Source organism: Argopecten irradians, chromosome 5 (assembly GCF_041381155.1).
Source record: "Argopecten irradians isolate NY chromosome 5, Ai_NY, whole genome shotgun sequence".
Classification (NCBI taxonomy): Eukaryota; Metazoa; Mollusca; class Bivalvia; order Pectinida; family Pectinidae; genus Argopecten; species Argopecten irradians.
Window position 1 is genome coordinate 11,538,281 of NC_091138.1, and position 26,971 is coordinate 11,565,251.

The 26,971-nt window shown below is 34.8% G+C and overlaps 2 protein-coding genes across 2 annotated transcripts in view; one reads left to right on the forward strand and one right to left on the reverse strand.

Annotated features, from left to right (window-relative positions):
* The first annotated feature begins 583 nt into the window (after positions 1 to 583).
* The window catches only part of LOC138322854 (protein FAM234B-like), a 43,564-nt gene continuing 17,176 nt past the window's right edge, over positions 584 to 26,971 (forward strand). The window contains exons 1-11 of the mRNA XM_069266998.1: positions 584 to 637; positions 4,920 to 5,302; positions 9,432 to 9,587; positions 10,054 to 10,245; positions 11,854 to 11,996; positions 12,396 to 12,573; positions 12,946 to 13,087; positions 13,513 to 13,677; positions 16,498 to 16,591; positions 17,098 to 17,301; positions 17,605 to 17,671. Of these exons, the coding sequence (XP_069123099.1) occupies positions 4,945 to 5,302; positions 9,432 to 9,587; positions 10,054 to 10,245; positions 11,854 to 11,996; positions 12,396 to 12,573; positions 12,946 to 13,087; positions 13,513 to 13,677; positions 16,498 to 16,591; positions 17,098 to 17,301; positions 17,605 to 17,671 (1,699 nt within the window). The 5' untranslated portion in view covers positions 584 to 637; positions 4,920 to 4,944. The remainder of the gene's footprint in view (positions 638 to 4,919; positions 5,303 to 9,431; positions 9,588 to 10,053; positions 10,246 to 11,853; positions 11,997 to 12,395; positions 12,574 to 12,945; positions 13,088 to 13,512; positions 13,678 to 16,497; positions 16,592 to 17,097; positions 17,302 to 17,604; positions 17,672 to 26,971) is intronic.
* LOC138322857 (ficolin-2-like) lies at positions 18,099 to 24,168 on the reverse strand. Its single transcript, XM_069267002.1, has 3 exons — positions 24,146 to 24,168; positions 20,614 to 20,779; positions 18,099 to 19,503 (listed from the first exon to the last, which is right to left on the reverse strand). The coding sequence occupies exon 3, from the start codon at positions 19,490 to 19,492 to the stop codon at positions 19,124 to 19,126; it is 369 nt and encodes a 122-aa protein (XP_069123103.1). The 5' UTR covers positions 19,493 to 19,503; positions 20,614 to 20,779; positions 24,146 to 24,168; the 3' UTR covers positions 18,099 to 19,123.

The following is a 26,971-nucleotide window of genomic DNA, read 5'->3' on the forward strand; positions in this document are numbered from 1 at the left end:
GACCTGAGAAATGAGGTTAACTTTATTAAAACAAATGTTTCATCTATTTTCTCAATTGGGTTATTAATTTGGTTACACTATCAATTTGGGTACAATGACGTTATATAAAAGACCAATAGACAGTATCCATAGTACGTTTAAGAAGTCTTAGTTAGGGGTCCAGATCAAGAGTGGTATATTTCAAGCTCAAATATTTCAAAAAGTAGCTCGATAACACCCGTTTTTCTTTACAAGCAAGACAATCAGACCTGTTAGAAAAAGATGACATGGGTCTTTCCAAAAGTATGGAGCTACCTTAATCAAGATTTTGACTACCGAACGACGATACACACCCTGATTCTGAAAGAGATCATCTAATTTTTAAGTTAACGTTATGCTTCGATTTATTTGGATAGGTCGTTATTATAAGCCATGGCAATTACAAAACTCCAAACAAGACTAAAATGAAATGTATTTCGAGAGAATGAAAATTGATCGCAAGTTACACCAGAAACATAATTATACGTTTCTGGTTACGAAATATGTTAAGTTACAATTTATTTCGCATCAAATGCGCCCTCTTACCGGAAGTTGTAATATTATACTACTTCCGCAATAAACAAAACCTATCAGAACAGGGCCGACAGAGTTTCAGCAGGTAATTATGAACAAAACATTTAATAGATAGAGCTGATATTTTTACAAGTTAGTTGTAGAATTGTTTAAATGTGGTATGAAAACAAATTATGTAAATCCAAGCAGCTACATATAAAGATGTAGTTGAAAAAGTCATCACGTCCTGGATCTGACTCGGTGTTTGTTAGGCCTACGTAACGTTACAAAATGTACAAGGGAAATTGTTTTATCATTTTATTTCTGATTATAATGTTCATTATAAACAGGCGTGTAGTTGAAGGCAAGGACGTAAATGAGAAGGATAAGTCACACTGGGTTTTAGGGAAGTACAAGGCTGCAACTTTTGTGTTTGTGCACTGACCGTGACATTGGGCGACGACTGATTTTCCTTTGATATCCGCCGGCGCAGCCTTTGATGTAGCTTGCGGGTGCGAGGGTTACCGTCTTACTTTCTGAAGCGGGCCGTCATTTCATGAGCTGTCGTATTTTTTTTTCACGAAAATTTAAAGAGGCAATTCACTCAGGTTAATTCTATTACATAACCCAGAAACAAACTATGGCATAAATGTATTGTTCTACATTTCTTATGAAACATATAACATTAAATATTGACAAATTCCACGTCAATGTTTAATGTTATAATTGATACCGTTGTAATTACAAATCGTTGATCAATACAATAAAGCAGGTACAATACGTACGCTGTATTCATACCCGAGCCAAAGTCACGCACGTTAAACTAATGAACTACATAAGCACCGAGGAGGTGATAAATGATTTTGAGGCAAGATAATTGGCCTAATGAGGTAAACACACTCCTCTCAGAGCGATTTCAGCAGTTCTAGACAAAAGTTGTGTTACTCTACGAGCAAGGGACATGGTTCGGCATACAAGATGTTTGACCAATGTGTAATGGCGGACAGCGAGCGGTTTGAACATTTCACACGCATTTCACCAACATGGGCTTTTCTGGCATATCACAGTAATATGGACTGATCTAATTTCCATTAGAACTGGGTTTTTCCCCTGATATATGTACACATTTTAATGTTCTTTTACACTGAATTTTCCCTTTAAGACCTATAAATCTTCCGACCTTAAAACAAGTAATAAATGTTGTGAAATTTAATAAACTTTACATTGGTGTTTCGTTTGACTCGATAAGACAAGTATTTGATGAGAGAAATGTTTTTTATTCCCGGTACACAGGCGTCTCGCGTGGTGTTTAGTAATGTAAAGAGACAGTCACGAATCCTTCTCACTTATAAATCCTTGTTGAAGGGTATTGGATGTGCAAGCACTTTTTTGATGCAAGCGCAAAAGGCATGAGAAGGGGGTCTGAGGGAGTCTCACCTGGGAAAAAAAATTAAAATCGAGATTTCAAATAAGGTCATTTGGTCGCTTTTGACAGGATTTGCGTAATCTACCATTATGCAAAATTGTTAACACCAAATGGGTCATGCTGATACATCTGTAGGGTCTATAAAATATGTTTTAGTCTTGTGACGTTATTAGTTAATGAATTCATTTTAAAATATTATTTCAGGTAGGTATGTTATCTTAGATCCTAAGTGTTCAATGAATATGCGCTTATACTGACTTGGCAGATACAAAATTTATCTCCTCTGTTAGCAAGAAGATCTGTTCGCAATTTAGAATAAGCAAAATTCAGATCATCCCTTAATATATAGGTAACATCTTTATTTCTTATTTTCATATTGTTCATGCTATGATATCACCACAGAAACTTGTTTCCAAAATGTATGTGAGTACAAAATACATATCCACTAATAGACCAAATCATCTGTCTGTTAACATGAGTTCCTTTTCTTTTTGTTGGTATTTATTGATACACTCATTTCATTTAGGTTGACTAATCCACATCTACAGAGCTTAGCATCACCACATACAAACTCAAACACTTACATTCTCCATAAAATTATCTCTAATATAATTATCTCTAGAGACCTAATTTCACTAAAGTAGCTTTTTGACCTACACTTTTCCTTTGCTGTTGATACGGAGGCATGTTTGGCTAGTCTTGAATATAATCAGGTAAAACAATACACAGTTTTTATAATAATTTCCAATGCTTTTACAATGTATAGACTGTCACTTTTACACCTGGTATACTCATTCTAAAACAAGTTTCACAAAAGCATACACATAAAACTCCAAAGTTACTGATCAGAAAATTCCAAATGTACCTCTATAAATATTGGAATTTTTCAACTTTAATACATACTTAAGAAAAAGATGTGCATTTACAGGCTTATGTGTTTATAAGGCAGCTAAGTGCCTGATAAATGGGTTCCATCATACAAATATTGTAAGGGTAATTAGTACATATGTTTATACAATATTTAGGGGTAATCAACCAATTTTAATGGGTATTTTATCTGTGTACCCATCTTAACTGGAGCACTAAATAATAGTATAATAGGTATAAATAAGACACGTGTAACCTGGCTGGTGTTGGATTCAAAACTGGTAAGATTTGCCAAATACCTATTGAACACAAACCCTGTTTCACTTCAATTAAGTGCAAAACAAAACAATTGAATGTTTCTTAAAAATACATCTACAATTGATAATAACTTTCAGATTGTCAGTTACACCTGATTTAAGGCCCTGTTTCTTTGTAAAAGTCAGAACTGAAGATTTCTATCGTCTCACTTTGTTGTAAAATGACAATTTATATCATTATAGTAAAACAAGTTTATAACAAACACACAGCTGGTTATAAAGTAGTCAATATCATTCCCCATCAAGGTTTCTGTACGATTTTTGTAAGTGTGTATTGAGAACAATGCTTATAAAGATATGAAATTGTGGGTCTGTAGAGGTTCGTTATAAATGTGTTTTACTACATACATGTCTTTTCTGTTGATTGTATCCATGCATTGGACCATTCAGTGTAAATGTTATGATTAAACAATATTTTGTATTACAGGAAACGAACATGATCTTGCACTACACATGCATAGTCATGCGCACTTGTAATTTCAGCTAATTTTGATAAACTAACAAACTTATTCAGACATGAAAAATATAGATTTGGGAATGAAGATTCTAATACAATCTTAGTTTTCAGTCTAAGATGCAGACGTATCATGTTACCATGTAGCGATAGTGGAAGAATGGCAGAAGGTGACTTCTGATTTAAAAAGTCGCCAACATTTTTTTAGTTGACATTTTTAAAAATTGCAAACTGATTTATGATTCAATTATTTTATTTTCCATTGAAATTTGAATGGTCAGCTAAATAAATTGAATGTCATAATATGATTAAAATTGGATTATCGTGTACTGTGCAAGATCATGTGCCATGTTTTCTTCCAGTTCCAACATTGGGTAAGGTCAATGTTTTTTCAGGTTTTTTTTGGTAAACTGAAAAAAATACCACTTATTTTTGGAAGGTACTGAAAAACAAATATTTGTCCTTGCTGTCACCATGATATGACAATATATAAGATCATGTGCCAGCATTGAATATTTTAACCCCATAGTAACCAATGGAAGTGATCTAGTTTGTGAATATTATTAAAAAAATGAGACAATGGACTTACCATAGTCTTTTTTTTTTGAGTGAAAATGTACAATGTTAGGCTAGTGATGGTGTTATATAAAAATGATAAAAACGTTTAATAACTTTAAATATTTTCATTTCACTGAATCCTGCATTATATGTATTAGGCCTACTGTAAGACTGAGTTTTCTTTCATACCTACACGCGTAATACTGGCTGGTCCAGGGCAATACACTCATGTCGCCTGAGCCTTTATTGCATGGCTACCCATGCAACAAAGCCTTGTGACGTCACAGCGTCAACAAAATCTCTATTTCCTCAGGAAAATTTTAACATTTTTTTTGACAAATATGACTGGTTTTACTATAAAAGATGCAAACAACGGAATTTGTGTTGAAAGTATCACCTAATTTTTCTTGAATTGAAAATTGACTTTCAGTCGTGGATTTCTTCGAATTTATTTCAAAATGGCGGGATATTATAGTTGTAAAATTGCAATAAAACGTCGAGGTATGAAAGAAAAATACTCTTTCATAAGTGGATATGAAGGATAGGGATATTCTACCCTCGGGATCACAAAATGTTGCAAAACCCTCGGCAAGCCTCAGGTTTTACTACATATTGTGATCCTCGGGTAGAATATCCCTATATCCTTCATATCCACTTATGAAAGAGTCTTATAATATTGTATGTGCTGACCAGGAAGTATGATCATTAATGATTGAAAGGATAGATAGGATTATGTTTTTTTCTGATTTGATTTTTATCATTATAGGACCCCAGAGACGCTCACACCATTGATGGAATATACTCGTGTGCCTTTGATGCTGAGTGATGATTCAGATGATGACATTTTTATTAAAGATTCTACACATTATGGCGATTTAGAACTGAAACTCCTGCCTCCACAAAATGGCTTAAAACCACCATCTCTACAGCATCGCAAGCACAAGAGGAGAAAACCTCTCTCGGCATGTCAGATCATCTCCCTTGTCTTGTTTATCCTCGTGCTGGTCCTTGTGGTATCTCTTGTGATTTTTGCAGCTATTAATTCATCTTCATCTCAGGTCAGCCATGGGATCCCAATAGGAACTCTCAATAATCAGTCCAAGGTTGGCAATCAGTCAAAAAATTGGAATAGAACATTTGATGGATTGTGTAAGTATCATAGACAAGAGATACAAAAATAGTGGGTTTGGTTAATTAGATATTTAAATTCCAGTGCTTTATAGGATTATCAGACAAGTTTGAGTTTATTTGATTGTCTTGTGTAACGGGGACTTAAGACATTACATGAGTTTATTTGATTGTCTTGTGTAACGGGGACTTAAGACATTACATGAGTTTATTTGATTGTCTTGTGTAACAGGGACTTAAGACATTACATGATTTTATTTGATTGTCTTGTGTAACGGGGACTTAAGACATTACATGAGTTTATTTGATTGTCTTGTGTAAGGGGACTTAAGACATTACATGAGTTTATTTGATTGTCTTGTGTAACGGGACTTAAGACATTACATGTTTATTTGATTGTCTTGTGTAACGGGGACTTAAGACATTACATGAGTTTATTTGATTGTCTTGTGTAACGGGGACTTAAGACATTACATGAGTTTATTTGATTGTCTTGTGTAACGGGGACTTAAGACATTACATGAGTTTATTTGATTGTCTTGTGTAACGGGGACTTAAGACATTACATGAGTTTATTTGATTGTCTTGTGTAACGGGGACTTAAGACATTACATGAGTTTATTTGATTGTCTTGTGTAACGGGGACTTAAGACATTACATGAGTTTATTTGATTGTCTTGTGTAACGGGGACTTAAAGACATTACATGAGTTTATTTGATTGTCTTGTGTAACGGGGACTTAAGACATTACATGAGTTTATTTGATTGTCTTGTGTAACGGGGACTTAAGACATTACATGAGTTTATTTGATTGTCTTGTGTAACGGGGGGACTTAAGACATTACATGAGTTTATTTGATTGTCTTGTGTAACGGGGACTTAAGACATTACATGACATTTACTTAAGACATTACATGAGTTTATTTGATTGTCTTGTGTAACGGGGACTTAAGACATTACATGAGTTTATTTGATTGTCTTGTGTAACGGGGACTTAAGACATTACATGAGTTTATTTGATCGTCTTGTGTAACGGGGACTTAAGACATTACATGAATTTACTTAAGACATTACATGAGTTTATTTGATTGTCTTGTGTAACGGGGACTTAAGACATTACATGAGTTTATTTGATTGTCTTGTGTAAAGGGGACTTAAGACATTACATGAGTTTATTTGATTGTCTTGTGTAACGGGGACTTAAGACATTACATGAGTTTATTTGATTGTCTTGTGTAACGGGGACTTAAGACATTACATGAGTTTATTTGATTGTCTTGTGTAACTGGGACTTAGTCTTGTGTAAAGGGGACTTAAGACATCATATGAGTTTATTTGATTGTCTTGTGTAACGGGGACTTAAGACATTACATGAGTTTATTTGATTGTCTTGTGTAACGGGGACTTAAGACATTACATGAGTTTATTTGATTGTCTTGTGTAACGGGGACTTAAGACATTACATGAGTTTATTTGATTGTCTTGTGTAACGGGGACTTAAGACATTACATGAGTTTATTTGATTGTCTTGTGTAACGGGGACTTAAGACATTACATGAGTTTATTTGATTGTCTTGTGTAACGGGGACTTAAGACATTACATGAGTTTATTTGATTGTCTTGTGTAACGGGGACTTAAGACATTACATGAGTTTATTTGATTGTCTTGTGTAACGGGGACTTAAGACATTACATGAGTTTATTTGATTGTCTTGTGTAACGGGGACTTAAGACATTACATGAGTTTATTTGATTGTCTTGTGTAACGGGGACTTAAGACATTACATGAGTTTATTTGATTGTCTTGTGTAACGGGGACTTAAGACATTACATGAGTTTATTTGATTGTCTTGTGTAACGGGGACTTAAGACATTACATGAGTTTATTTGATTGTCTTGTGTAACGGGGACTTAAGACATTACATGAGTTTATTTGATTGTCTTGTGTAACGGGGACTTAAGACATTACATGAGTTTATTTGATTGTCTTGTGTAACGGGGACTTAAGACATTACATGAGTTTATTTGATTGTCTTGTGTAACGGGGACTTAAGACATTACATGAGTTTATTTGATTGTCTTGTGTAACGGGGACTTAAGACATTACATGAGTTTATTTGATTGTCTTGTGTAACGGGGACTTACTAGACATTACATGAGTTTATTTGATCGTCTTGTGTAACGGGGACTTAAGACATTACATGAATTTACTTAAGACATTACATGAGTTTATTTGATTGTCTTGTGTAACGGGGACTTAAGACATTACATGAGTTTATTTGATTGTCTTGTGTAACTGGGACTTAACATTAATGGTTTATTTGATTGTCTTGTGTAACGGGGACTTAAGACATTACATGAGTTTATTTGATTGTCTTGTGTAACGGGCTTAAGACATTACATGAGTTTATTTGATTGTCTTGTGTAACGGGGACTTAAGACATTACATGAGTTTATTTGATTGTCTTGTGTAACGGGGACTTAAGACATTACATGAATTTACTTAAGACATTACATGAGTTTATTTGATTGTCTTGTGTAACGGGGACTTAAGACATTACATGAGTTTATTTGATTGTCTTGTGTAATGGGGACTTAAGACATTACATGAGTTTATTTGATTGTCTTGTGTAACGGGGACTTAAGACATTACATGAGTTTATTTGATTGTCTTGTGTAACGGGGACTTAAGACATTACATGAGTTTATTTGATTGTCTTGTGTAACGGGGGACTTAAGACATTACATGAGTTTATTTGATTGTCTTGTGTAACGGGGACTTAAGACATTACATGAGTTTATTTGATTGTCTTGTGTAACGGGGACTTAAGACATTACATGAGTTTATTTGATTGTCTTGTGTAACGGGGACTTAAGACATTACATGAGTTTATTTGATTGTCTTGTGTAACGGGGACTTAAGACATTACATGAGTTTATTTGATTGTCTTGTGTAAGACTTAAGACATTACATGAGTTTATTTGATTGTCTTGTGTAACGGGGACTTAAGACATTACATGAGTTTATTTGATTGTCTTGTGTAACGGGGACTTAAGACATTACATGAGTTTATTTGATTGTCTTGTGTAACGGGGACTTAAGACATTACATGAGTTTATTTGATTGTCTTGTGTAACGGGGACTTAAGACATTACATGAGTTTATTTGATTGTCTTGTGTAACGGGGACTTAAGACATTACATGAGTTTATTTGATTGTCTTGTGTAACATAAGACATAATGAGTTTATTTGATTGTCTTGTGTAACGGGGACTTAAGACATTAATGAATTGATTTGTCTGGTAAGGGGACTTAACATTACATGAATTTACTTAAGACATTACATGAGTTTATTTGATTGTCTTGTGTAACGGGGACTTAAGACATTACATGAGTTTATTTGATTGTCTTGTGTAACGGGGACTTAAGACATTACATGAGTTTATTTGATTGTCTTGTGTAACGGGGACTTAAGACATTACATGAGTTTATTTGATTGTCTTGTGTAACGGGGACTTAAGACATTACATGAGTTTATTTGATTGTCTTGTGTAACGGGGACTTAAGACATTACATGAGTTTATTTGATTGTCTTGTGTAATGGGAGCTTAAGACATTACATGAGTTTATTTGATTGTCTTGTGTAACGGGGACTTACGACATTACAATAAAAAGTCCAAAAAGTAGAAATCTTAACTTTTCAAACGTGACGCAGGTAGGTTTTGATAATCAATCACTGCCGTGTTTTGACACATGTATTCCAATTATGCATACCAGGTATGTACAATGGATAATATGAATACAGGGAAAGAACAGTTTTCAATTAAACAATAGTATGTACGGTATGTTCCTATCTAAAGTCTCACTTTGTTTCATTTCTGTGTTTGGTATGTAAATGATGCTTACTTACTAAGTACAAACTCTGCATAATATAAAGGGATTTGAAGGATCCCCAGGAATTTGTAATAACTGTAAATGTGAGTTATGTGTGTTATTGTAACTAATTAATGTTAGACATTAATTCTGTAACCTTGATTCTTGATTATCAAATAAACACTTGCTCCATTCACAACTGTTACAGTACTTGTTATGTTAGGTGCTTGTTGATTGAATATGGTACATGATGTAATGTTGGAAATGTCTGTTTTAGTGGATTCTATGTCTGAATCAAATGTACGGCTGCTAGATGTTGATGGAGATGGACTAGATGACATTATTTTTGCATCGGCCTCGTCAGATAATGCATTAGCCTTCCTAAAACTTGAAGGAAATGAAGCAAAACTGAAAGAATTTTGTTCAAAACAAGGTATTAATTGAAATATGCATATTTAAACTAAATGCACTTTTTATTCTGATTAATTTTCATTGACAGTGGATTCTATAAAAGAAACACAATATTCTTGTATATATTGTATATTTTTATGTCGACCACTTGGAAGACGAGTCTCTGACTCATAGTGTTATCAACTATAAATAAAGTCTATTATTATTATCATTATTATTATAACACAAAATCTTGTTGTCTTGAAAAGTTATGTTCCAAAAATGGGTTACTCTATATAAATTGAGGCCCTCTATATAACCAGAATGCACTATGAGGAAAAATTGGGACAGTCGTTTTCATTTTCTATGCTTTAGACCGAAAAATATATAGCCAATAATCCTATGAGTAAATATTATTTTATTACAAGTTTTGAGAGTGAAAATATTGAAGTGAGATTACTATATGTATGTGCATACTTATAATAGCCTTTACTCTGAATGCCTTATAGGAGAGGGGTACCCTTGTGTTGGCTATCTGTATGCCCTCCGTGGCTACGATGGGAAGGTCCTCTGGAGGGAACGACTGTATTCCTCTGTCACGCTGATTAACTGTGCAGATGTGGACGTGGACAAGGACGGTCTTACTGACTGTATATTGTGTGGGCGTCCAGCTGGGGTCCAAGCTGTTAGTTCTCGGACAGGTCTGTGTACAGATACATAATCGTTATCTGTTCTTATTGACTATTACATGGTCTTAAGGAGTTCATCTTTTGTAGATCAACTCAGTTTGTTCTGTCTTTAGAAAAAAAAACCTAATGATGAAATAAGGACAAGTGATTGTTTTATTTTTGATAACATCCTAACATCAACTTACTCAGGAGAGTTTCATTAGCCATTCTTTTTATAATTATAGCAATTAGATATGTCAAATAATGCATTCATGTCAGCTATTTGATGATAACTCACTTTGTGCTATTCATGGTACCATAACAGAATTTTTATTATTCATTCAACTTTTGAAATAATTTAAATAAAAATAAAATGAGAACCTTTTATGTTCTAATTAATATATTATATAAGTATCTTTTTCTAATGCTTGTGAATTAAATGACAAGTACTACCAACCCCCTGTTCTGTAGGTAAGACACTGTGAATTAAATGACAAGTACTACCACCCCTCTGTTCTGTAGGTAAGACACTGTGAATTAAATGACAAGTACTACCAACCCCCTGTTCTGTAGGTAAGACACTGTGAATTAAATGACAAGTACTACCACCCCTCTGTTCTGTAGGTAAGACACTGTGAATTGAATGACAAGTACTACCACCCCTCTGTTCTGTGGGTAAGACACTGTGAATTAAATGAAAAGTTCTACCACCCCTCTGTTCTGTAGGTAAGATACTGTGAATTAAATGACAAGTACTACCACCCCTCTGTTCTGTAGTTAAGACATTGTGAATTAAATGACAAGTACTACCACCCCTCTGTTCTGTAGGTAAGACAATGTGAATTAAATGACAAGTACTACCACCCCTCTGTTCTGTAGGTAAGATACTGTGAATTAAATGACAAGTACTACCACCCCTCTGTTCTGTAGTTAAGACATTGTGAATTAAATGACAAGTACTACCACCCCTCTGTTCTGTATGTAAGACAATGTGAATTAAATGACAAGTACTACCACCCTCTGTTCTGTGGGTAAGACACTGTGAATTAAATGAAAAGTTCTACCAACACTCTGTTCTGTAGGTAAGACAATGTGAATTAAATGACAAGTACTACCACCCCTCTGTTCTGTAGGTAAGACACTGTGAATTAAATGAAAAGTTCTACCACCCCTCTGTTCTGTAGGTAAGATACTGTGAATTAAATGACAAGTACTACCACCCCTCTGTTCTGTAGTTAAGCACTGTGAATTAAATGACAAGTACTACCACCCCTCTGTTCTGTAGGTAATACAATGTGAATTAAATGACAAGTACTACCACCCCTCTGTTCTGTGGGTAAGACACTGTGAATTAAATGAAAAGTTCTACCAACCCTCTGTTCTGTAGGTAAGACAATGTGAATTAAATGACAAGTACTACCACCCCTCTGTTCTGTGGGTAAGACACTGTGAATTAAATGAAAAGTTCTACCACCCCTCTGTTCTGTAGGTAAGATACTGTGAATTAAATGACAAGTACTACCACCCCTCTGTTCTGTAGTTAAGCACTGTGAATTAAATGACAAGTACTACCACCCCTCTGTTCTGTAGGTAATACACTGTGAATTATATGATAAGTACTACCGCCCTTCTGTTCCGTAGGTAAGACACTGTGGTTTGGAGATACTCGTTTGATGTCCCGGACATGGAACGCATTCCAGGTCCTAGCTCTACCAGACGTCAATGGTGATGGCATCCCTGAAGTTCTGGTAGCTAATGGGGGTGACCCTGAGAAGGAGGCAGAGGTAAATAAAATGGCATAAAAAAGTAAATGAGGAGGTTTTTAAACATGCTGGGATGAAAGGCTATCAGGTTTATTCAATTGAATGACCTTGACCGTAAGTCAATATCATTTGCCAAAATCCTCGTTGACTTCTCCTCAATCAAGATACCAAGGGACCTTATATATTAATTTCATATTTACCAGAAGTCATTTAACACTTACGTAAGCAAATATGCCCCCTTTAAACTAGAATATAGTTAAAGTCAAGATCTTTCTTTCAGCAAACTTTATAGTTATCAATATATAACCATGCTACAGACTACTAAATGTTTAAGGTATCTCAGCTGAATCTTTAACCATTATTTACAACATAGTCCTGAATGTGGTTATCTCCCCTTAACTACACAGCTTCTGTTTTTAGGATCATGACAGAAGTGCTGGTCGTCTTTTGATTTTGTCTGGAGCGACAGGAGAGTCTGTGGGTCAGCGTTATCTTAAGATGCCTGACAGTAAAGAAACCTATTTTAGTCCTGTTATGTACACCTGTCAGGATGGTTCACAGTACATATTGTTTGGAAGTGGTGGCGAGACTATACCAGGTACAGAAATTAGGTCTTTATTTCTGTTCACTAAATTAATGATCATCTTTGATTATAGGTACTTAAGCAATCATACTGCTCTAGATCTTCCATGGAAAAACATCTTACTCACTAGATGGTATTGTATGGTACTGTATAACATGTCGTGGTTAAAATGTTTCTGTATTACCAACAGCCCTTTTAGACTAAATATTGAGTCTGTAGAATTATGGTATAGAAAGTACACTGCTGGTTGAGGAGAGACTACAAGATAAGATTGAAATGAATGACCTTAATGTTCGTTGAAGGTTACAAGGTAAATTCCAAGACAAAGGAACCTTTGTTTATAGCAATTTTAGGATTATCAGAGCGACTTGTATGTGTATTTCCCAGGCGACTTGATGGTGATATCTCTACCTGACCTCTACCACTATGTTACTGAGGATGATAAGTTAATACCAGGCTTAACAGGACAATACAACCAGTGGCCAGATAAGTCCAGACACCCAAGCACTCACATCATCACACTCTACAAGTAAGTTACAGTGGTCAACCAATCTGTTACACCGCGGACCTGATAACATCCCATAACAGGTCATATTCTGATGAACTCTTAAAACCAAATTATCATTTCTAGAATCAAGAAAGGGAAGTTATAATCTGCATTTTAAACAGTTTGCATATTTAGATGAAAAATGCATAAAAATCAACATTCTTTCAGGGTATGTATTTTTGAGGAATGTTTGACTTTTGTGCATACACATTTCCCAGCCAAAACTTTGGAGCAGAGACAGTTTATATTTTGTATATTGTAAAATTATGTTCATTTTGGAACACTTATGAGGAGTTATGTGCGTTCAGTTGAGAGCTTTATTTTGTACTGGCCTTCTATTACCATTACCGTTTGACTGTAAGGTATATATCACATGATTATCTGATATATTTTTATCTATTACCCAGGGGGACGACGAAGGGAGTAATGGTTCCTCCTGTCATTGTAGATGTGGATGGGGATGGCATCTTTGACATCATGGCCTCATTGTACGATGGTAAAAATATACTCTATAACGGAAAGGATCTGCAAATCATGTGGTCTGTTGACTTTCCTGGCCAGGAATCCTACAGGTGAGAAGCCTGACTATGGAGATCATTCTAGTTTTTAGCCCACCATCATCAGATGGTGGGCTATTCAAATCGCCTTTCGTCCGTGGTCCGTCGTCCGTCCGTCCTTCCGTCCGTCCGTCCGTCCGTCCTTCCGTCCGTCCGTCCGTCCGTCCGTTAACAATTCTTGTTACCGCTATTTCTCTAAAAGTACTGAAGGGATCTTTCTCAAATTTCATATGTAGGTTCCCCTAGGACCCTAGTTGTGCATATTGTATTTTGGGACTGATCGGTCAACAAGATGGCCGCCAGGCAGCCATCTTGGATTTTGATAGTTAAAGTTTGTTACCGCTATTTCTCAGAAAGTACTGAAGGGATCTTTCTCAAATTTCATGTGTAGGTTCCCCTAGGACCCTAGTTGTGCATATTGCATTTTGGGACTGATCGGTCAACAAGATGGCCGACCAGCCGCCATCTTGGATTTTGATAGTTAAAGTTTGTTACCGCTATTTCTCAGAAAGTACTGAAGGGATCTTTCTCAAATTTCATATGTAGGTTCCCCTAGGACCCTAGTAGTGCATATTGCATTTTGGGAATGATCGGTCAACAAGATGGCCGCCAGGTAGCCATCTTGGATTTTGATAGTTAAAGTTTGTTACCGCTATTTCTCAGAAAGCACTGCAGGGATCTTTCTCAAATTTCATATGTAGGTTCCCCTAGGACCCTAGTTGTGCATATTGCATTTTGGGACTGATCGGTCAACAAGATGGCCGACCAGCCGCCATCTTGGATTTTGATAGTTAAAGTTTGTTACCGCTATTTCTCATAAAGTATTGAAGGGATCTTTCTCAAATTTCATATGTAGGTTCCCGTAGGACCCTTGTTGTGCATATTGCATTTTGGGACTGATCGGTCAACAAGATGGCCGACCAGCTGCCATCTTGGATTTTGATAGTTAAAGTTTGTTACCGCTAATTCTCAGAAAGTACTGAAGGGATCTTTCTCAAATTTCATATGTAGGTTCCCGTAGGACCCCAGTTGTGCATATTGCATTTTGGGACTGATCGGTCAACAAGATGGCCGACCGGTGGCCATCTTGGATTTTGATAGTTAAAGTTTGTTACCGCTATTTCTCAGAAAGTATTGAAGGGATTGTTCTCAAATTTCATATGTAGGTTCCTCTTGGACCCTAGTTCTGCATATTACATTTTTGGACTGATCGGTCAACAAGATGGCCGACAAGCAGCCATCTTGGATTTTGATAGTTAAAGTTTGTTACGGCTATTTCTCAGAAAGTATTGAAGGGATTGTTCTCAAATTTCATATGTAGGTTCCCCTAGGACCCTAGTAGTGCATATTGCATTTTGGGACTGATCAGTCAACAAGATGGCCGCCAGGTAGCCATCTTGGATTTTGATAGTTAAAGTTTGTTACCGCTATTTCTCAAAAAGAACTAAAGGGATCTTTCTCAAATTTCATATGTAGGTTCCCCTAGGACCCCAGTTGTGCATATTGCATTTTGGGACTGATCGGTCAACAAGATGGCCGCCAGGTAGCCATCTTAGATTTTGATAGTTAAAGTTTGTTACCGCTATTTCTCTAAAAGTACTGAAGGGATCTTTCTCAAATTTCATATGTAGGTTCCCCTAGGACCCCAGTTGTGCATATTGCATTTTGGGACTGATCGGTCAACAAGATGGCCGACCGGTGGCCATCTTGGATTTTGATAGTTAAAGTTTGTTACCGCTATTTCTCAGAAAGTATTGAAGGGATTGTTCTCAAATATCCTATGTAGGTTCCTCTAGGACCCTAGTTCTGCCTATTGCATTTTGCGACCACCATCTTGGATTTTATTAGTTTAAAGTTTGAAAAGCAGAAAAAAGAATTGTAAGTTTGAAAAGCAGAGAAAAGATCCCTCTTTCGTTTGTCAGACATAGATCAATCTTTGGTGGGCGCCAAGATCCCTCTGGGATCTCTTGTATAAAGAAGTGGTTTGATAACGTTTAATTTATGTGGCATATTGTAGCTCTGCTTTTGCAGAGCCTCCATTTTGCCGTCATAAGAAGAGCTCTATTTAAACTTAATGTTCTCAGAGCACTACCGTAGATGGGGATATTTTTTTAGTGGCATGAAATTTTGGCGTTTTTGTATCGGTATAGGATTGTTAAATTTTGATGTGTTTAAATTGAGTGTTTTTCCTGTGTTCTGTAATTAGTCCATAACACTTATCTGAACAAAAGTCTGTAAAAAAATCTGAATTACAACTAACAATTACATGCTTCATCCTATTTTTGCAAAGATCCCTCAACAATGAAAAATTGATATGTTTTGATTTGAAGCCATATTGATACAAAGACAACACTTTGAAATATTGGTCATCAATAGAAGTGATCACTCAAAACACACACCTTTATATTAGGTCTTATTACAAAAGAAAGTTGCACAGGTATTGTTTTTGTGGTTGGCAGGATATACCTTAACTGTATACAGAACGTGATTGAGTCACTTAACGTGGGAGTACATGTTCACTACAGTATGTAATCAAATCTGTGTAGATGTATTGAACCTTATATAAAAACAACAAATTACGTAGTCAAATTTTGGTGTGTTGAATTTTGGCGCTTTTATACCAAATGCCAAATAAGCCAAAATATGACCACGTTTAAAGTATCCAAATAAACAGTTAATTTCCCAAAAATTACTAATAAAAGATTTTTTTATTTTCAATTTTATTTTAAACTTCTATTATTTACTGACTACCAACATAAGTATATGCTTGATTAAATGTTGCATACTGAAACAGCTTTAGTCTCCAAAGTTTGTTTATCTGTTTTTGGTTAACAGTACACCAGCTCCCGGTCATTTTGATGGTGATGGAACCCTGGACTTCATGACTCACTGGAGTAATGGACAGTGGCCTGTATACAGCCATTCACAGGTAATGAAGAGATATCCATTTTACAATTAGTGTATGCTTCTGTTAAGTAATGCTTGTGCAAAACTGATGATTAATCATAAGTTATACATGTATTTCTCAATTTTTCCTGTTAGAATTAAAAAAGATATGAAAAGAATATGATTTGCATGGGTAATGAATTAATTTACTAAAATATTTTAAGTAGTGTACATATTCATTTATAGTTACTGCTGAAAGAACAGAACAGATCAGATTTTCATGTTCAATTATATTTAATTGCAGTCTGGAAAAACAAATGCTGTACTACAAATTCTCCAATTAATAAGAATCCATGAATTCATCAATATTTTTTTGGAGATCTCTCTTTAATGGTCCATGATTTCACGTTCATGATATTGCTGTGTTGGTGTTTTTAAAATAGCTATGATCCGATATGTATATTTATCAAAGGACCTTAATTTCATGCGTTCAGAGATGTGTCAGTGGTGAATGAATGAAAAATAAATCATGCATTCTTTAATCTACAGACAGTGATTTTGAGTGGTAAAACAGGGGAGATAATCTGGAAGATTGACTCGGAGTGGTATGAGATGTCCTCTGACCTCAGTCTCCACACAGATGATCCACTCAGGGACATGTTTTTATTCAAAGTAAAGGGACGAGGGGCTAATATCCACACAGGCAAAGATGAGATCCTGATACGTACAGGGAATTCACAAAATCTGCAGGAGGTAAGATTACTTTATAAAACTTGTTAAACAACAGTTTGTATCTAACTGATCACGGCACTGTCTATTGGTATCCTTAATATAAAGTCAGAGAAATGATGACTGTAAGGAAATGTTTCACTGCTGAAATATTTTCTGAAACATTCAATGTTCTTAAAAGCCATAAGTTGTTTCTTAGTCAACCTCTATAAGATTGTAACTCAACCTGAATTTGTATGATGATTGCTGTTATTTGTAAATACAATTAAAATCCTCCAGAGTACCTGTTAATGATCAATATTAGATTTTATTGAATCTTATTTGCAGTATGAAGATAAAAGTCATGTTCACCGCCGGCATCTGGGACATGAAAGTAAAAATATTACTGTATCAGGTAGGCAGCTTTAATGTATATACATGTATCATCTTTATTTCAATACCCCCTGTAGTTTTCTGTTGCCAATGTATTGATAAAGATTTGATGTACAACATTGTCTGAAGTAATATTTCAATACAAAAAAATCTCTATAGTTTTCTTCAGTGCAGCTATATTGTGACTAAATGGCATTCAAAATTACATGAAGGGCAAAATAGTCGCCTAGACAGTAGACTACAGCTGGTACTTCAAAATTATCTTTAACTTCAGATCAAATCTATTAGGTACATGTAATATAACCCTATTAAATTGTGTTAATTCTGACAAAACTGTTCTCTATACATTCCAGTACTCTGATAACAAATAGTTTTACCATGCGACACTGCCGAGAGTTGTCAAAGTCCAACAGTATTGTCAGAATATTAATAAAAATAAAGACTTTAGATTTCAAGCAAGAAGTTTTTATTCAATTATATAGGTTGGGTTGATCATATTTGATCAATAAAAAATCATACCTTTAGGAGATATATTTCACACTTCAGAAAACAATTGAGTGTGATATTTTGATAATTATGTAACAGTGCTGGAGATTCAGATCTTATGATGATATATATCACAGAGAAATAATATTACCATAAACCACTGCGTTATTGTACAAACTTTAGATAACGTTTTGAATGAATGATGTTGTTTAGTAAAAATGAGATTTCTTAGTCATAAATTTTTTAGTGTAATGTAAACTTTAGGAGAAATGGTAAAACTATTTTAAATGAGAAACTATATCCAGGCTGTAGTATGAAGGCAGCTGCTATTTAGCAAGTAAGAGGGTTCTTGTTAAGTAATTAGTAATAGTCTATTACATGTGGCACATAGAGCATGACTCAAGGGAGATTACTATTGATGCACAACTGTATTTCTTGAGGGAAATCATTATTGATGCAGAACTGATCTACAAAAAGAGTTAAATATTATTGCTACAGGACTTCATACATGACTTTATTAATAAAGGGAGATTACTGTTCATGTAGCTCTGTATAACTAAGTCCAAGGGGAGATAACTATGTAGCTCAGTATAACTAAGGGGAGATAGCTATACAGCTCTGTATAACTAAGGGGAGATAATTATTTATGCAGCTCTGTATAACAAGTGGGATATAACTAAATAGCTCTGTATAACTAAAGGGAGATGTCTAAAAAGCTCTGTATAACTAAGGGGAGATAACTAAATAGCTCTGTATAACTAAAGGGAGATAACTAAACAGTTCTGTATAACTAAGGGGAGATAACTATTTAGGTAGCACATACTGTGTATGATTCTGTTACTAAAGGGAGATTGCCAGTGATAAATTCACTTTATGTAGCCCCATATTTATAAAGGAGATGATGGCACTTTAACATTCAAAGGAGATGATATCAGTTTTAGCTTTGTGATAATACTAAATGGGAATAACTCTTACAATACAGACCACCTCAATATGACAAAGTCATTCTTATGTATCTCAAAGAGTATCCAAAGCCTAGCCAATCCTTCCAGAAAATGCCATTGTACATCCCTGTGGTTGGAGTGTATTGTCCGCCAGGGTAGTACTGGCCATTGGGGTGTGCCAGGGTGCAGTAGTTATACCACCACCCTGCAGTCATCTGGGTGGCACAGCCATGAGGGTCTGGCCTATCGTAGGTGTAGAAGTAACAGTTGCTGTTATAGCTGAGATCGTCTGGTACATTTCCGTAGGCGTTCACAATAGATAGGCGGTAAGATTGGTCAGCACCTTCTACCTTAAAGTATTGGTACGTTATCTCTCTTCTGTTTCCATTAAAGTCCTCCATATATACAGTCATCTTAGTTTGTCCTGTGAAGTAAAGATGAAAGTAATATATAGAATATGCAATATGTGAATTATATGTCTTTTTGTCTTCATTAAAATTTTCTTACATTTGACTTAATTGACTTTGATAATATTTAAATCAAAAAGATGCAGATGCAGGAAAATCTTTCTAAATTGCCTGAATAAGCTTTCCTGCACTTGTCCAATATGTCAAACGTCACAAACGACTCGGATATTTTGGTCCTGCAGCCATTTACCTTGTATTTTACCATATGACTAATCCATTCAGCTGATTATTTTTTTGTTAGAACTAACTCATACTGGTAGTTATATTACAAATGATAACCATGATCATGTCCAAAATGTATTACAAGTCATATATTGTATTATTAAGTCTTGCTTACGGCCTTGGGAGAATGTAGTACGATTTGTAGTCATTATGTAACCTTATGCATGCTTCTACTAAGACCAGTGTCTCCCTTGACAGTGTGCTCAGAAACATATATACATAGAGATTGGAAACTCATTCTTTGTCTTTGTTGACAGGCAGCAGGACCTCTGGTTTATAAGCATTTTCCCTTGGCTAACTACTTTTAAGTGTATTCTTTTAAACATGATATTTTTGCATAAATACAAAGTTTAAACATTATATCATGGTTTTATGTGACCAGATTTCCCGATTGATGTTATTTAATATGATTTTTGAAAGCATGAAAATCAGCAAATTTTCAAAACCGGAAGTGCATTTTGTTTTATTAATAAATAAGTTAAAATATATTTTCTTCTATCCAAAATCGTATTCAAACCATCTAAAAATTACTGAACTTGTATAACATATCAAATTTATTCTGCTGTATTTAACTATTTAAAAGTTTATTTAAAAAACCCTAAGCACATATAGAGGTACATCCGCCTATCGTAAAAATGGCGGAGTTGCCAATCTCTATGTATATATGTTTCTGGTGTGATTATTGATTTCTACAATTCTTTTTTCAATTCTACAATACTTTTTTTTCTTTGAACCTTACGGTTCATCAGAAAAATTGATGAATACATTCCTGCTCATCTTTTAATGAACTTGAGGTAGTTGAGAAGCTGTAATGCTATAAATAGCACCTGTTGGATCTTATTTACCTGTTGAGGTGAGATAGTAGATTTGGTTGAGTCCGACCCAGTAGTCCCCATGAGGAGTTCCAAATCCACTCACGTAAACATTCCATGGTTGGTTGAAGTTGACATTTCCATATAATCGCTGTTGTATGAGAGTGAAGGAGCCATCTTCTGTGTGGTTACAAAATACCTACAGCAACATATTACTCAGCTTTAACTAATATCACTACTACTCATAAATGATTTATATTGATTGTGGTTGAATTTGGTCTGAATCATATTTTAAAAAGAAAAAGAAATTTTGCATAAAAATAGGGTCTGACCCCAGAGACAGTGTAGGGATATGCATAGTAACTGTTATCCTGATATGAAAAATATTGCTTATCCTTATGTCTTATATCATTTAGCTGATATTAGTTGTTTATTTTAAATGACCAAGTTGAATGCATTGTATGATATTGTTTGGTTTACTTTTTAGTTCACCTGACCTGAAAGGCCAGTGAGACTATGTTATGGTACGGCGTTCGTCCATCAACATTTCCTTAAATCGCTACTTGTCATAGAGTTCTACGTGGATTGTAACCAAATTTTGCCAGGAACATCCTTGGGGGAAGGGGATTACATAGTTTGTATAAATTTTAGCTCTGAACCCATGGGGGCAGGAGGGGCGGGGCCTGGAAATAGAGGTAAATCATTTAAATTGCTACTAGTCATAGCATTCTGTATGGATTTTTGGCATGAAACACCCTCTGGGGAAGTGGAACAGAGTTTGTATAAATTTGGTTCTGATCCCTAGGGGGGGGGGGGGAAGTCTTCCAGTCTAGCCAACTTTTGGGATTTTAGGTGAGAAACAGGTAGGGTAAAAGGTTGGCCAGGGTGGAATAGGTGTGTTTTACTAAAACAACATAGGTTCTACTAGCACAACACTGACAGCACAGGTAAACCTCAGGGAAAACCATATCCTAGTAGATATTCATTAGATGTCGATATTTGATTAAGAATGATAAAATTTTGGTTTATGTTGGTTTGTAATGAAATAAATTATCAAGCCGTATATGTATGTATAAACTGATGTTTTAACTTCATGAAACAGAACAAATGCTATTCAAATGGATCATGTTGATCAAAAATATTTTTATATCAGAAAAATTGTGTACAACATATTAACTATTTAAAGATGCTCCACCGCTGACAAATGGTATTTTTTCACTATCAAAAACAGGAGCAGACGATTTAGTATTTTTCTTCATTTACAAAAGTTACTTAATTTACACCATTACCACCATTGAAAAGTTTGAGCTTCTAATTTTACGTCAAGTTAAAAATATGAAAAATAATTAATTGTATCCCGAAAAAATCTGTGTCACTATATCTTATATGGAAGCAATTACTGGTTGCGCATGCGCCAAAGGCGAAGTAAATTATTTTATATTATTTTTTGTGTTAATTAGACATATATATACATGATTAAACACCAATTATTGTTCAAATAAAAAATAACATTTATGCTTTGTCGGCGGTGGAGCATCTTTAAAGAACGAACAAAAACCATTAACAACAGTGTTATACATTGGACCTCTTGTCACACATTTAGTGCGTCTGAGTGTGATTTAAATAGAAACATTTATCATTATAAAAAATATCCCAATCTGTCAATTAAATACGATTGAATTGAATATAAGGATTGAATCTTGCTTTGGTTGATTTCATGGGATTATGTATAGAGTTCCCCTTGAAACAAATTGAATATGAACTGCTCATTTTGTTCAATTTGTTTGAAGATGAACTCAATTCATCACCCCATGAAATCTACCAAAGTAACATTTGGCAACATATCTCCCATGAATATAAAGAATTTCCATCAGAATATCACTGTTCAATTATTTAGCCCATCAGGGTGTTGTCCTGCACACATTGTCAAAGTAAAGGTCCATTTTACAAGTAATTGATAAACATACCCATTTTTGAGACATCACTATTTACGATTTCAACATTTGAAAGTTGTGCATTGTTTTCTCATTTATGCACAAAATACATATCATGGTATACCCAGAGTTTAATTGAATTTACAAAGAATAGGTAACGTTTCATTTGATATGAATCAATTTCATATTAAGTAATAACTGTATATTTTCAAAACTAATCAAAGCAAGTTCAATCTCAGAATACCAGAAATTTTAGTGTTTTTTTTTCAGTCGTAAAAGAGATGAATAGAAAAAGAGGAAAGTTGTTCCATCTTGTATCTATTAAGATGAAGAACCATGTAGTTTAGCTACACTGAAAGGTATTATAATATCACCAGTATCTTGCGACGCGTCATTATTGCTGTATATGTATATACATGTATTATGTTTGTTTCCTCATTCCAATAAGTTGTAAAAAAGAAAATAAAGTATATTATGTAAATACAGTACTATGAACGGTAGAATCAAATCTTACAATAAATATAGGTAAGTGACCCTAACCAGAGTTGGTGTTCGGGGAAGACCCCGTAAGTAACTACTTTTAACTTGAACATAATTAATTACCTGATGGTCATTCAGGTATGACCAAGTCTGACCAAGGTGTGAAAACAGGAAAGTTGGCCAGACTGGAATGATGGTCACTTCAAAGGTTGGCTAGACTGGAATGAACCCCTAGGGGCAGGAAGGGGGGGGGGGAGTTTCAATGAAATAGAGGGAAATCCTTTAAATGGCTACTATAGTCATAGAGTTTAACATGGATTGTAATCAAATTTTGCCAGAAACTACCTTGGGGGAAGGGGGAACAGATTTTGTATAAAGTTTGGTTCTGACCCCCGGGGGCAGGTGGGCAGGGCCCCAATAGGGGAAATATAGGTAAATCCTTTTAAATCGCTACTAGTTATAGAGTTGTACATGGATTGTAACCAAATTTGGCCAGAAACATTAATGGGGACGGGGTAATATAGTTTGTATAAACTTTTGCTCAGACCCGGAGAGGGCAAGAAAGGCGGAGCCCAATAGGGGAAATACAGGTAAATTGTTTAAATCGAGTGCTTTTAGTCACAGTTCTGCATCCTCCAGGGAAGGGGACCGGAACAGTATTTGTATAAATTTTTGCTCTGACCCCAGTCCCTGGAGCAGAAAGAGTAGGGCCCAAAAGCGGAAATAGAGTAAATTTTTTAAAATCCTCCAGAACAGAAAAAATGATCCTGTTTTCAGAACATTACTTGGCATTACAAACTAGGTAGGTGATACAGGCGCTCTGGGCCTCTTGTTCCAGAAACATCTACATGGGTGTAATCTGCCTTATATGTATCGGACAATGTCAGTTATTGTAATGTAAAAGTGATGTTAAATGATATGGTGGAGTTGTTATTAATTGTAATGTAAAAGTTACTTTGTATGACGTGGTGGAGTTGTATTGTAATGTAAAAGTTACCTTGTATGATGTGGTGGAGTTGTATTAAATGATATGGTGGAGTTGTTATTAATTGTAATGTAATAGTTACCTTGTATGATGTGGTGGAGTTGTATTGTAATGTAATAGTTACCTTGTATGATGTGGTGGAGTTGTATTGTAATGTAATAGTTACCTTGTATGACGTGGTGGAGTTGTATTGTAATGTAATAGTTACCTTGTATGACGTGGTGGAGTTGTATTGTAATGTAATAGTTACCTTGTATGACGTGGTGGAGTTGTATTGTAATGTAATAGTTACCTTGTATGATGTGGTGGAGTTGTATTGTAATGTAATAGTTACCTTGTATGATGTGGTGGAGTTGTATTGTAATGTAATAGTTACCTTGTATGATGTGGTGGAGTTGTATTTGTAATGTAATAGTTACCTTGTATGACGTGGTGGAGTTGTATTGTAATGTAATAGTTACCTTGTATGATGTGGTGGAGTTGTATTGTAATGTAATAGTTACCTTGTATGATGTGGTGGAGTTGTATTGTAATGTAATAGTTACCTTGTATGATGTGGTGGAGTTGTACTGTAATGTAATAGTTACCTTGTATGACGTGGTGGAGTTGTATTGTAATGTAATAGTTACCTTGTATGATGTGGTGGAGTTGTATTGTAATGTAATAGTTACCTTGTATGATGTGGTGGAGTTGTATTGTAATGTAATAGTTACCTTGTATGATGTGGTGGAGTTGTATTGTAATGTAATAGTTACCTTGTATGACGTGGTGGAGTTGTATTGTAATGTAATAGTTACCTTGTATGATGTGGTGGAGTTGTATTGTAATGTAATAGTTACCTTGTATGACATGGTGGAGTTGTATTGTAATGTAATAGTTACCTTGTATGATGTGGTGGAGTTGTATTGTAATGTAATAGTTACCTTGTATGATGTGGTAGAGTTGTATTGTAATTTAATAGTTACCTTGTATGATGTGGTGGAGTTGTATTGTAATGTTATAGTTACCTTGTATGATGTGGTGGAGTTGTATTGTAATGTAATAGTTACCTTGTATGATGTGGTGGAGTTGTATTGTAATGTAATAGTTACCTTGTATGACGTGGTGGAGTTGTATTTGTAATGTAATAGTTACCTTGTATGACGTGGTGGAGTTGTATTGTAATGTAATAGTTACCTTGTATGACGTGGTGGAGTTGTATTGTAATGTAATAGTTACCTTGTATGACGTGGTGGAGTTGTATTGTTGTAATAGTTACTTGTATGATAGTTAGTTGTATGTATGATGTGGTGGAGTTGTATTGTAATGTAATAGTTACCTTGTATGATGTGGTGGAGTTGTATTGTAATGTAATAGTTACCTTGTATGATGTGGTGGAGTTGTATTGTAATGTAATAGTTACCTTGTATGATGTGGTGGAGTTGTATTGTAATGTAATAGTTACCTTGTATGACGTGGTGGAGTTGTATTGTAATGTAATAGTTACCTTGTATGATGTGGTGGAGTTGTATTGTAATGTAATAGTTACCTTGTATGACGTGGTGGAGTTGTATTGTAATGTAATAGTTACCTTGTATGACGTGGTGGAGTTGTATTGTAATGTAATAGTTACCTTGTATGACGTGGTGGAGTTGTATTGTAATGTAATAGTTACCTTGTATGATGTGGTGGAGTTGTATGTGTATTGTTGTAATGATTGTACCTATGTAATGACCGTGAGAGTTGTATTGTAATGTAACAGTTAACCTTGTATGACGTGGTGGAGTTGTGCCATACCAAGTATACACCACTGTCTTGGTACCCTGCCTTCCTCACACTGTTACAGTCTGGTGGAACAGAATATACATATCGGTACTTTAAGAAGTATGTATTAAATAGAGGATCTTAAATAAGTGACTATGTGATATGGAATTTATCAAACGAGTTCAATAATTTGATATGCCAAGAGCCTTTACGAGATTGGCATATCAAATTATTTAATGAGTTTGATAAATTTCATATTACATACTAGTCACTAGTGTAAGAATCTATTTATCACATGAATTTTATAAATAGAAATACAAGTAAAACTTTTAATTTCGTCTCTACATAAAACAGTGGAAATCTGGCTCCGCTGTGACGTTTCCGTCTACTGAGACAATCATGCGACGTCATATATAGATTATGATGTCAAAAATATATGTGACATCATAATAGTGTTATTACCCATGTGCCTTACGATATTTATGTCATGGTCCTATTATTATTATTCTCTTTATTGCCTCCAGATTTGAAGATTACAAAAGCATGAATAATAAACACAAATATACAAAGCATTTTTCAATATAAGAGTAATACAAAGTAAACATTACATTAATAAATAGTTATTTGTTCAATAATGTAAGTACAAGTATAAGTATATACCAAATATCTTATAAATATTCATTTATACGTTAAATATAGGATGGCATAACAAAGTGTGCAACCCGATGCTTTTTATTATCTTATTTATTATTCATTACCCATTATTTTTTTGTTATACGAAATTTATAACAAAATCATACAACTAACAGTAGGGGTAGGCAGAGCCCTACAAGTATTAGCAAGGCATTACGGGCTCGCACATCTATTCTATAATTTTAAGGACACAGCATGTAATTCACATTAAAGTGTTATACTTTAAAAACATATCAACTCCTCTTTTTTCAGTTAATACATGATTAAGCATAATATAATTTACACATCTTGTACACATAGACAACAGATTTTATTCTGAAATCATTCAGTTCTTCTTCACTAATAGTGGACGGGCCAGTAACGTGATAATAGGATTTTATATTGGATTTAACTTTAGGCTTTATAGGAGCTATGTAAACTATAAGGATGAATTGTAACTTTGTAAGGACCATAAGTTTTAGGGTCAACCATGTACTAATTATTCCAACCTATTTTTGCAAAATAATTATGTTTTATTATTTCATTATCATTAAAGAGACGAGTAGATTGCAAAATT